The 13529-nt window shown below is 40.2% G+C and overlaps 1 protein-coding gene across 1 annotated transcript; it reads left to right on the top strand.

The window, feature by feature from the left end:
* The first annotated feature begins 6415 nt into the window (after nucleotides 1-6415).
* tubb2b.L (tubulin beta 2B class IIb L homeolog) lies at nucleotides 6416-11710 on the top strand. The gene is made up of 4 exons (XM_018267752.1): nucleotides 6416-6609; nucleotides 7996-8104; nucleotides 8190-8300; nucleotides 10364-11710. Exons 1-4 carry the CDS (start codon nucleotides 6553-6555, stop codon nucleotides 11422-11424), a joined length of 1338 nt encoding a protein of 445 aa, XP_018123241.1. The 5' UTR covers nucleotides 6416-6552; the 3' UTR covers nucleotides 11425-11710.
* Nucleotides 11711-13529: the final 1819 nt, after the last annotated feature.

Genomic DNA, 13529 nt, shown 5'->3' on the forward strand with positions numbered 1-13529 from the left:
ACGCAGCATGGAGTAAATATGCTTCTCTTGCCAGGAGCAGATCCTGATATGTGTGCCCTGTGCCAGACAGACACGACAACAGCAGCCAAAAGCCCATGGCAAGGATTCAGTAATGTAACAGATACTTAGGGGAGAAACTGAGGGACTCACTGGCTACATTATTCTCATGCCTTAAAGGAAAACTATACCCCCAAACAATGTAGGTCTCCATAAAAAGATATTGCATAAAACAGCTCATATGTAAAATCCTGCTTCATGTAAATAAACCATTTTCATAATAATATACTTTTCTAGTAGTATGTGCCATTGGGTAATCATAAATAGAAAATTGCCATTTTAAAAAATAAGGGCCGCCCTCTGGGATCGTAGGATTCACTGTACTCACAAACATACCAACAAAAAAAACATGTTAGGTCACATGAGCCAATTAACAGACACAGTTCTGTCTTTTGCTCCCACACTGCTTCCTGTTACAGTTAGAGTTGAAGTATTTCTGGTCAGGTGATCTCTGAGGCAGCACACAAAATGGTGGCTCAAGGCAAGAGATGTAAAAGGGCAATATTTACTTAAATATATATTCCAGTTTGGTAAGATTCTTTAATATGCCACTTAATATGATATGAACTTTCTGTTGCTTAAGTGTTCATTTTGGGGGAATAGTTTTCCTTTAAAGGGATACTGTCATGGGAAGACAGAATTCTGCACTGAAATCCATTTCTCAAAAGAGTAAACAGATTTTATTATATTAAATTGTATTATTATTATTATTATTATTAATACTGTATTATTATTAATACTGTATAATACATACTGTATAATACATACACTTTAATCTTGGGGGGAGTCTTAAGCATTATACCTGTTCCCATTAGTGGATTGAGACTAAATAATGCAGTATATGCCATGGATATGCAATAGGATGTCTTGGCATTTTTGTTATATTAGAAGCAAGCATTTGGCTTAGACACATGCAGATATAATGTGAGAATCTGGTTAAAGGAGAACTAAAGCATAAATAAAGAAGTAGGCTAGAAATGTTGTACATTATGTTTTAGACTTCTGTACCAGCCCAAGGCAACCACAGTCCTCTGGCAGAGAAGATCTGTGTCTCCAGAGATGCCCCAGTAGCTCCCCATCTTCTTTTCTGCTGATTCATTGCACATGCTCTGTGCTGCTGTCACTTACTGAGCTTAGGGCGCCACTCACAATATACAGTACACATAGAATATAAATGCCACAATATAAGGCTAATTAGTAATTAATATAGATAATTACTACATGGCAGCACAGAAACCAGTGCAACTACCATCAGATTATTATTTTTAATAATCTGCCCTGTAGCATCAGTTTATATTACAAGCAAACCTAATTTTCTGCTTGATAATTTGTGACGACCCCTAAGCTTAGCTTCTCTGATCATATGAATGTCGCAGACACTTTCCGAGATGGTGACCCCCTGTGACAAGTTTGATGTCCTGGATCATTGTTGCCATTGAGAAGCAGAAACTTTCGGATGGTGCAATGAAATTTGTAGCCATATTCATTTTTAGGTTTTAGTTCTCCTTTAAAGGTGTTCATCTGGGCACAGTGCTTGGATTTGCTTGATCACTTCGCACAGACTATTATATGGGGTTGCCAGTTTATGTTTGTCACCATTTCAAATGTGTCCCTTCCCTTGACAGAGTAACGTCTATGTCTCTCTTCCAAAAGCAGCATCTTCTCCCCCTCCAGGTACCATGTGACACTTTCATTAGCATTGCCTCATGCTTTGTGTGAGTTTCACCATGCGCTCCCCTCCCCTGATGCAGTACAAGGCAGAAAGGAGAAAGCTGTGTCTGCATATCAAGCGAAAAGCTGCACGTTCCAGAGGAAGAATGCCTGTCTCATGGGCCTCTGCACATGAAACTCTACCACTGAAATCCACATTTATTGGCAGTGGATCTGTTACTGACATTTATAGCAGTCACTACATTACCTTCAAAAAATGGCAGTAAGGCATTGGAATGTTGCAATACTCATCTTCAGTAATATAAACTTTGCTTTCTGTATTTTTTTTTTAATCATTTCAAGTTCCTTCGTAGTCCTCTTAAAATGCAAACATAACCAAACAATATTGACCAACTGAATCACCAATGCACTGGGCTAAGTCAGGATGATAATCAGATCATAATTGCTGGTCTAGGGAGACCCATTTGGAGAGGACCACCATCAACATGCCAATGTGGTCCTCACCCAATAGGATTATCCAACCTGCCTGATAGATTTACAGTATCTGTTTGATAACCAAATACAGGTATGGGATCTGTTTTCCGGAAAACTATTATATAGAAAGCTCCAAATTACAGAAAAGTCATGTCCCATAGACTCCATTATAATCAAATAATTAAAATGATTTTCTTTTAATCTGTAATAATAAATCAGTACCTTACACTTGACCCCAACTAAGATCTAATTAATCCTTATTGTAGGCAAAACCAGGTTATTGGGTTTATTTAATGTTTACATGATTTTCTAGTAAACTTAAGGTATGAAGATCCAAATTATGGAAATATCCGCTATCCAGAAAACCCCAAGTCCCGAGCATTCTGGATAACAGGTCCCATACCTGTATTGGTCAGGCAGGCCATTGAGAAGGCCCCATGCATGGGGCAATGAGCTGCCAATAGGGTTGCCACCTAGCTGGTATTATACCAGCCTGGCCAGTTAAAATAATGCTTTATGCCAATGTTATTAATAGGGAAAAAAACATATAATAAAAACAAAATATAGGAAGACTGGTATTTTGTTACAGAAAAGGTAGTAACCCTAGCTGCCAGCTAAGTCTGGAAGGGCTGAGTTGGCAGCTCATACTATAAGGATGTACTGATTCAATTTTTTTTTGGCCAAATGCCGAATTCTAATTTCTGGATTTGGTGTCTGCCTGTTTAATAGGTATACTGTATATTTAAGCATGATGCAAATTTGATTTTAAACTCCATCATGTACTTTAATATCTACTGTGTTTTTTATGTATAGAATCAATACCCAATCCAAACAAAAGTGGCATAAATATGATATATTGTAAGGAAATGACACCGGTTTATTGGCTATTAATCTCCTTTGCAATCCACATGCTGCTCTGGTAGCTTTAATCAGCACATCAACACTACAGTAAGCAAAGAACTCCTGGCTGTCATGCTGACTCTAATGCTCAACAGCATTTTACACATTTTGCTGCATTTTCTAGAAGTCAGCTGTTTACTCCCAGAATCCACTTGTATTCTGACGCTTAGCTCATAACAAGGGCCACTTACAAGTATCTCTATGTGGGTGTAACTAGAGAGCAGATGGGCTACATAAAGAGTGTACCTGGCGCTACTTATTTCTTACCAAGGCAGAAAGGCTTCAGATTGCAATGGGTAGAAATGCCCCTACAGCATACAAAGAATTGGTATCGGGCACACAGAAAAATTCCACAACGGCTGCCAAAATCAAAGTTAAAAATATAATATTTACTATAGATTCATTAAAAAAGGAACCATATCTCCATTGGTCTTACACCTTTTGTGCACTCCAAGGCACTTAATCATAGGTTAGTAGCTCTCTAAGCTGAGGGGCTGGGGCTGGTGAACCTGGACCACCTGTTCTACGTGGTGAGAACCTTATGCCCTGGTGGTTTAATGTTACTAGAAGGGCCCCTAGTATCATGTGGGCACAAACTTAATGTACATTTGGAAGGGACTATCCAGGGTAATGATAATTCCAATAGCACGGGTTGGTGGTTACCCATCCCCATTCAGCCTGGTCAACATAAATATCTACTTAAATGTAAATTGAATTTTTTCACACTTGTATTTTATATGTCAGCAAAACCTTTCAAGAGAAACTAAGGTGAAACTGGAGGGATCTTTATTATGTGACACAGCAGTTAGTGCTGAACTGCATTCCAAGGCCTGGATTTGTGGAAAGGCCACCTAGGCCCGGGCCTAGGGCGGCAGGATTTTAGGGGGGCGGCATACTGCCCAACCACACCCACATTGGTTCATTTTTTAAATTTCCCCTGCACCAATACCCATTGCTCCAGTCCAGATGATGAAAATTTGCACGAATAAAGGGGAGGGGACAGGGGCGACAAACGGCAGTGGGCCTAGGGGCGCCCACTATGTAAATCCGGCCCTGTAGCATTCCTCTGTATTGACAAATATTATTCAACCTCCTCATTCTTCTAATACGGTCACTGGTCTTTACGGAAGCAATTAAATAAATCAAGGGCTATATCCTGCCACCAGTGCTTGTGTGTGTTAGTTTGTGTCTGAGCCAAATGTGCTGCTTCCAGTTAAATGGAGGGGGATATTGATACACTGACTCTAGGAAACCACAAGAGAGTGATTTGAGGCAGAAATGGATATGGAACAGTATTGTGTGATAAAATGAAATTTTGAGGCAGCTGCATAGGGTTCCACCCATCAACACTGCACCTTCCTTCACCCTACCTACACAGCTCACTATGATTGGATGGGTGGGTTGTGTGGGGAATAGTATCTTCTAGGTTTCGGAATAATTGTTAGGCTACAGTGTTGGACTGGGATTCCAGGGGGCGGGGCCCACCAGAAAACCTTATACGGTGAGCCCACATTCCTAGCTATTATTACTGCTTTCTTCACTTAAAGGGATACTGTCATGGGAAAAAAAATTTGTTTCAAAATGAATCAGTTAATAGTGCAAAATTCTGCACTGAAATCCATTTCTCAAAAGAGCAAACAGATTTTTTTATATTCAATTTTGAAATCTGACATGGGGCTAGACATATTGTCAATTTCCCAGCTGCCCCAAGTCATGTGACTTGTGCTCTGATAAACTTCGATTACTCTTTACTGCTGTACTGCAAGTTGGAGTGATATTACCCCCTCCCTTTCCCCCCCAGCAGCCAAACAAAAGAACAATGGGAAGGTAACCAGATAGCAGCTCCCTAACACAAGATAACAGCTCCCTAACACAAGATAACAGCTGCCTGGTAGATCTAAGAACAACACTCAATAGTAAAAACCCATGTCCCACTGAGACACATTCAGTTACATTGAGAAGGAAAAACAGCAGCCTGCCAGAAAGCATTTCTCTCCTAAAGTGCAGGCACAAGTCACATGACCAGGGGCAGCTGGGAAATTGACAAAATGTCTATCCCCATGTCAGATTTCAAAATTGAATATAAAAAAATCTGTTTGCTCTTTTGAGAAATGGATTTCAGTGCAGAATTCTGCTGGAGTAGCACTATTAACTGATGCGTTTTGAAAAAAAACATGTTTTCTGATGACAGGATCCCTTTAACCTCTTTATTCTCCTAGTCTTTAATATCTACTTACTATTCTCTTCCATTATAAAGCATTTTTTTCCCATAAAGAAATAGGGAATGACCAAGAAATAGGCTAAAGGTTTAAGGCCCCCATACACGGGCTGATAAAAGCTGCTGACAGACCTATTGGCCTGTGTGTGGGGCCATCTGACGGGCTTCCCTGATCGATATCTGGCCGCATCTGTGCGTGTATGCTGTCCCGCAGTGTCGGACTGGCCCACCGGGAAACCAGGAAAAGTGCTGGTGGGCCAAGGTGTCAGTGGGCCCTCATGCTGCTAAACATTTGGCCTATTTCATGGCCATTCCCTATTTCAATGAGATCAAAGAGACTAAATAGATGGAATAATAGATTATAGTATGTATAAAAATAGACTAGGAGATTAGAGGTTGAGTGAATAGAGGTAGAATAATAGTGGGCCCCTTGTTTAAGATTAATTGGTGGGCCCCTGGTCAAAGGTTTTTGGGTGGGCCCCTGGTGTCCCAGTCCTACACTGCTGTCCCGTGATCCAACTGCCCGCCCGTTTTGGATGCATTGTGATCCGATCGTTGGGTCCTAGGGCCCACAATCGGATCAGCCCAATATCGCCCACTTCAATGTGGGCATATGGGGGAGAGATACGCTCATTTGGCAACATCGGCAAACAAACGGATCTCTGCGTCTATGGACACATTTAGAAGCAAAAGTGCCCACTAACACCTGGGCCCACCGGGAGTTTTCCTGGTATACCTGTCCAACACTGTTAGGCAAATATCAATAGCACAGTTATTGCTCATCTAGGCTTAATTGGCTCCTCATTCGTGTTTTAATTAAGATTTGTTTTATTGTATTATGCAATAACCACATTTGCAGCATCTTTCCACCTTCTTGGTGGGTGCAGCCTGATGGGGAGACAATGCAGCACCCATTGCCATTCCCTCCCCAGCCATGTGATTGGCTCTCATCCCTACTATGCACTGTTGCACAGGGCCAGTGGCTCCATCCTCCATGACATCATCCGGGTGGCAGTGAATGGGAGAGAGCAGCTGTGGGTGGGAGTAGCCCCCTCCCTGATCACCCTCCTCCCTGATCACCCTCCCTTAGCAGCAAGTGTATAAAAGGCAACAGAACGCGCATCTGCTCAGATTCCTAGCCGGCCGGACACCATCAGGGTGTTGTACAAAGGGGAAGTAAAGCAACAAGACTGATTATACCGCTGTAACACTAATATCCACCAATCGGAACCATGCGTGAAATCGTGCACCTCCAGGCTGGCCAGTGCGGAAACCAAATTGGAGCTAAAGTAAGTAGAAGGCATTACGCACGGTGCTACCCCCAGATATGTGTGGAATGCTGGTAGTTGTAGTCCATTAAGCAGTGAGCCCGGGTTTCAGAATGACCGTAGGCAAAGGCTTGTAATAAACAGGTATAAAACTGGCTGTAGGGAAGCATCACTATAGCGGGAGGTGGCCGGTGGCAATGGCACCCTATGAATAATTCATCCCCATGCACAGGGCACAATGATTTGTGCTTGAGTGGCCACAAGGAATGTCTCGCTTTCCATTCAGCCGCTTATTGTGTGTGCGACTGGAATCGCTTTATCAGATCGGCGAGTCACTTCCCTGCAGAATCCAGTCCGGCCTGGTCAGAGAAAGGAATCTTTTCTGTGGCATTTTAGTGCCAGACATTCGCTGCCTCAGCTCTTCTTCCCACACTTCATTAGCCTCATCATGTCACCAAATGTTTCTCATTAATATTCCATAGACTCGCGATTAGCATTTCCTTGTAACACCATCATATCGTGTAAATATTACATTAGGCTTCTTTTCACTTGTTCCCAGACAACAAAGCATGGGGGGGGGGTTCTATTGCGGGGGCTCTGCCTTTGTTAAGGGATCACAGCGAGCAGCCGGCGGGTCCTGCACATCAGTCTGTGGGTGGGGTCCCTGTGACAGCCGCTTTTATTGTGGGGGTGGTTGGACAGTCTGGCCTTCTGCATTGCCTTTTGTCTCTTATTAACCTTAATATTAATGTCACTTGGCACACTTTACAACAATTATTATCTATCTATTATCTATCATGTATATATATATATATATATATATATATATATATATATATATATATATATATATATATATATATATATATATATATATATATGTCTATCTATTTATCTGTCTATCATCTATCTATCTATCTATCTATCTATCTATCTATCTATCTATTTATCCATCTATCCATCTATCAACATTCCTGGAATTGTCTCCATACAGCATTGATTTTTCTGTAGATCACAATTTATTTTACATTTTATTGCACTATTTTTGTATCTCATTATTGCATGTAATAATAGTAGTTTCCCATTTATTTAAAAATTGACCCCTGCTTACTGAAATGTCACATTCTTCAAACTGGTGTCAAATAGACCAAAACATTCTAAATGTGTCTGTGTATGTAATACCAGATATTATTTAATATCACTTAATAAGCCCACCAAGTGTCTGCCTCAGTTCATTATACTGGGTGTGGTGTTCAGCTTTGTAGAAGCAAACACATCTTTTGGAGAAACCCCACTGTTCCATTGTGCTTTAGAAAATAGGATTATTCATTCAGTATGCACTATATATTTATATTGATATAGGCTTGCAAGAAAAGTGATATTTTATTCATTTTTTTTTTCTTTCAGTTTTGGGAAGTCATCAGTGATGAACACGGCATTGATCCTACAGGGAGTTACCATGGAGACAGTGATTTGCAACTAGAAAGGATCAACGTATACTACAACGAAGCCACAGGTCATTAACTTTTAAATCCGAAGGGGGACATCCCAGAATCAACAGATTTTTAAACTAGATCTGATTTGTTTTTCTCTTCCAACAGGTAACAAATATGTACCCCGTGCTGTCCTTGTGGATTTGGAACCGGGCACAATGGACTCTGTCAGATCTGGACCATTCGGGCAGATTTTCAGACCAGACAACTTTGTATTTGGTATGTATCTATTTTCTTACTATTTATTTATTAATTGTGAGCCAAACTGTAATCCAATAAAAATAATCTTGCATATAGCAATATGCCTCTGTCTTCATTCCCTCCCAATGTTATTCTACAACCTAAAGCCTCCCATGACAGTTGAAACCTAAAGAATCACAGGATGAATTTCACAATTAGATTTTTGAGCAATGCCTCAAAATAAAATAGGAATGCTTGCCTTTTACACCCACAGGAGGGGTCCTGTTTCATTCGATTCTTAGAATGAGATTTCATTTAAACTCAATAAGAAAGCATTACGGCAGCTCCACTATAATTCCTTATAACATATAAATAAGGCTTCTGCATTTAAACATTGTTGTTTCCAAACAATGCACATAATGTACTAATTAGCTAATTTTGGCCCCGATATAAGTAACGTCTTTCCCTCTTATTAACTTTGTCATTTTCTGTTTATATTTTCAAAATGATATAATTGCATATTTAAAGGCATTCCTCCCGTTCTCTTATAGAAACACATTTACAAAATTGCATAAAATATAAAGTGAGCAATACCTTTATAATGTGTTGTACAAGCAGAAAATGAGCTTGTTTCTAGTATGTTACAGGAGTACTTTTTCAATAATGTGTTTGGTGTTTTGAATTCCACTTTCCATGGTGTATTATCTATTAGCTCATACATACTGCATTTCTGTAAAGTACTCAGTGTTAGCTAACAATATGTTGTTCTTGGAGGATCAGGTTGCCAGAAGAGACAATTTCCTCTTGTTCACAGTGAGCTGACATTGCCTGTAAGGCAGACTTTAAACCTTCTTCATCTATTACTGTATATGGTTGTTGCCATGGAGACCCAAATCCAAGATTTCAACTGGGGAACTATTAATATGCATTCATGCCTACACATACCAGCGCATGGTGTACTCATTGCATTTGTCTGCTTACCAGCTGTACTCACAAGGGAATAAATAGATTCATAGGGAAACAAAGAATAAATGAAAGATCTAAAAGTTTGGGGAGCAGTTATGGCAATATTGACATAGTAGTGACATGTATGATATATAAAACAGGCATACAGTGTAATTTAAGAAGTGGGCATGTAAAGGCAAAAAAAAATAAAATCCCATTTTTACTTTCTTTAATGAAAAAGAAACCTATCTCCAATATACTTTAATTAAAAAATGTGTACCGTTTTTATAAGAAACCTGACTGTATGCAGTGAAATTCTCCCTTCATTTACTGCTGTGGATAGGAATTGTCAGATGGTCCCTAACTGCTGAGCAGGGAAACAATCATACTTATGAACAGCAGGGGGAGCCCCTGCCTTACTTCCCAGCCATGCAGAACTCAAGCAGCTTTGTTTATGACGATCCCTAAGCAGCCCAGACCACACTGAGCATGTGCACAGTCTTAGTCTTGCAAAGATGTTTAACAGTTACAAGATGTTAAATGGATGCTGGGTTTTCATTTGGAGGGGTTGAACTTGATGGACTTTGTCTTTTTTTCAACCCAATTTAACTATGTAACTATGTAACCCCCAACTTTGAAAGCATGAATTGTGTGTTTGATTAGGCTTGTGGTGCAGTAAGTTCATGTTTATATTTAGTACCGGTATACAAAATACAGCATTTTTAGCCTTATTCTATTTTAGACTTTATATGCCCTTTAAAGACTTTAAAGCAAACCCCCTAGCCAAATGTCATCTGACTTCCTGCCATGACAGCTTGGCTTCTCCACTCATGTCCATTACCACCCCCTTGTTATCTTCACCCAAGAAAAATATTAAAATAAGTTTGTTGTCTGTTGGGCCATACAGAATGTACAAACTTTAATGCCCACATGTCTTAATAGGTCAGGACTCACACAAGAATTTTTTATGTACAAAGGCACTTTTTATGCAGCGTGGAAAAACCATATATCATTTACGTTATAACTCCTATACACATCATTGCAATTGTCTAAACATTCTTTACACATTCAATTTTCTACTGTTTCTCCATGTACAACATTTTTGCAACTCTTATCTCTCTTTGATGTTTATAAAAAGTCTCTAATTGTGTTTTTAGGTCAGAGTGGCGCTGGAAATAACTGGGCCAAAGGTCATTATACAGAGGGAGCTGAGCTGGTGGACTCTGTTCTAGATGTGGTGAGGAAAGAATCTGAGAGCTGTGACTGCCTACAAGGTTTTCAGCTGACCCATTCTCTGGGTGGTGGCACAGGCTCTGGTATGGGAACCCTGCTCATAAGTAAGATAAGGGAAGAGTATCCAGACAGAATCATGAATACATTCAGTGTGATGCCTTCACCCAAGGTCTCAGACACTGTGGTTGAACCATACAATGCAACACTCTCGGTTCATCAGTTGGTGGAAAATACAGATGAAACCTACTGCATAGACAATGAGGCCCTCTATGATATCTGCTTCCGCACTTTAAAGTTAACGACACCAACATATGGTGATCTGAATCACCTCGTATCTGCCACAATGAGCGGGGTAACAACCTGCCTTCGTTTCCCAGGCCAGCTGAATGCTGATTTACGCAAACTGGCTGTCAACATGGTGCCTTTCCCTCGACTGCACTTTTTTATGCCCGGCTTTGCCCCATTAACAAGCCGTGGCAGCCAGCAATACCGAGCCCTGACAGTGCCAGAACTAACACAGCAAATGTTTGATTCCAAGAACATGATGGCGGCATGTGATCCTCGTCATGGGCGCTACCTCACAGTAGCTGCTATCTTCCGTGGAAGAATGTCTATGAAGGAGGTAGATGAACAGATGCTCAATGTCCAGAACAAAAACAGCAGCTACTTTGTTGAATGGATTCCCAACAATGTGAAGACCGCAGTATGTGACATTCCACCAAGAGGCCTCAAAATGTCTGCAACCTTTATTGGTAACAGCACTGCCATTCAAGAGCTTTTTAAGAGAATCTCAGAGCAGTTCACTGCCATGTTCCGTCGCAAAGCTTTCTTGCACTGGTACACTGGCGAGGGCATGGATGAGATGGAGTTCACAGAAGCTGAGAGCAACATGAATGATTTGGTGTCAGAGTATCAGCAGTACCAAGATGCAACAGCTGATGAGCAAGGCGAGTTTGAGGAAGAGGAAGGGGAAGATGAAGCTTGATGACAAAGGCTCCTAGCATTTTTAGAAATCAAAAGGCACAGTTTTTAAATAGCTAAAGCATTTGCTCAGAATTTTGTTCCAGCATGCTTCTTCATTTTCTATTGTCAATAATACCACAATCAAATTTTTGTAACCTTTACAATGTCAAAGTAACAGTTGTTGTTTTTAGCATCTCTTCGAACTTTTACAAAATGCCCTAACATGATTAGGATGACGGTAGAAGTGATTTTGACCGCTTTTAGATGTTTCTCCCCATTGGATAAGATCATAAAAATATTTGTGCTCATTCTTGTCTCTTTGTATTTTCTAATGTACTTTTATAGCATGATGTATTGTACATAGCATAGTCATTTTCTCTATGTGCACAAAATGGAGGAGTCACATTTTTTTTGTCGGGTACAAAAAGTGCAGTGCTTCTCTGAGAGACACACTTATACAATTCTAAGCTGGAGACCCAGACAGCAACCTTGTTTTCAGCCCACTTTGGTACATACACAGAGATATCTTGGCATGGCTAAACAGGTATTATTGTATTTTGGATTGCAGATGAAATAACAGCACTAGGTAGCACATGTCCTCCAATCACTTTCACTGAGATATCTATTAAATCCTATATCCACAGGTATACCACTAGTGTGACAGTGGGAAGAGGAGTTTGTGGGCAAATTCATAAACAATTACAGGCAATTAACAAAATGCAATAGTAGCTAGAGTGGTAACCATGGCAGTTATAATACATTTGTACAGGTATGGGACCTGTTATCCAAAATGCTCAGGAGCATTGATCACCATAAGTAAAATTAGTAATATTTTAGTTATGAATAAGTACAAAGTATTGGTTTTTTGTTTAAAACTGACTCTTCCTGTTATTAGGAGCTTTCTGGATAACAGGGTTTCCCATACAAGCAAATATGTAGCTAGTTTATAGTATATTTTGGGAGTTGTGTAATATTGATAATGTTAGTGCCTTTGCATTCTGCTTCCCTGATGTTTTGTCTACCAAGTCTTACATTCTTTAACTTATTGAACGGAATCTTATGAAACAATTGTAATGAAGCATTTTGCTCCTAGTTGTTTTAGTCTATCACAGTGGTCACAAACACTATGGGCCATGTTTATCAAGGGTCGAATTCGGAAATTTTGGAGTTTTTTTTATTGCTAAAACTGTCAAATTTGACTAGGGAGTTATCCGAATTCGATCTGTGTTTTTAAAAAAAATTGATTTTCGAAATTTATCATACTCTGGCCCTTTAGGGTCAGGGCACACACTCGGATTCGGGGAGATGAGTCGCTCGGCGACAAATCTCATCTTCTTTGGTGCGACTTATCTCCCCAAGCCGGCTAGAATGTAGATCGCCGGTGGGATGGCACTCGGAGCGCTTCGTTTTCCGAAGTCGCCTGAAGTTTCCTCGTGAGTCAACTTCGGGTCGACTAATTTCCCCGAATCTGAGCGTGTGCCCTGACCTCGAATCGAATTTGAGTTTTCATGTCGATCCTATTCACCCAACTTTCAAAAATTCTATTTCAATTATAAATTTCGATTTTATGAAATCACATGAATTCGAAACTCGACCCTTGAAAAATGTGCCTCTATGTGTGCCATAGATCCAGGGGCGCTTCTCACACCAGGCAAGGTGAGAATCCCAAAAGTTGCCAGGGACAGAAAAAAAACACTCCTTGTCATTTAAAGAGACACATTTCTGGTTATTAAATCAGAAATTTGGGCTTCTAGTACAGATAGCTCAAATTGCTCTATGTGCTCCATTAGCGCTGTAAAGGTAAGCACATGGGCAGCATGGCAAAAGCTGCATCAGATGGCTTTGAGCTAAAATTGCCCCTGCATAGATCTTAGCTTTGCATCAGTAACAAGGCACCAGAAGGCCATTTATGGAGTTAACATGAAGAACTTCCAGTCAACGAAGAAATAAAAACAATGGGGGAAAAAAGTATATTGGAGGGCAAGAGACAAGGCCAACATAACGGGTACCCAGTACAGGTATGGAACCTGTTATCCAGAATGCTTGGGACCAACGGATCTTTCTGTAATTTGGATCTTCATACCTTAAGTCTAATCGAAAATCATGTAAACATTAAATAAACCCAAT

The sequence above is a fragment of the Xenopus laevis genome, chromosome 6L, assembly GCF_017654675.1.
Source record: "Xenopus laevis strain J_2021 chromosome 6L, Xenopus_laevis_v10.1, whole genome shotgun sequence".
Lineage (NCBI taxonomy): Eukaryota > Metazoa > Chordata > Amphibia > Anura > Pipidae > Xenopus > Xenopus laevis.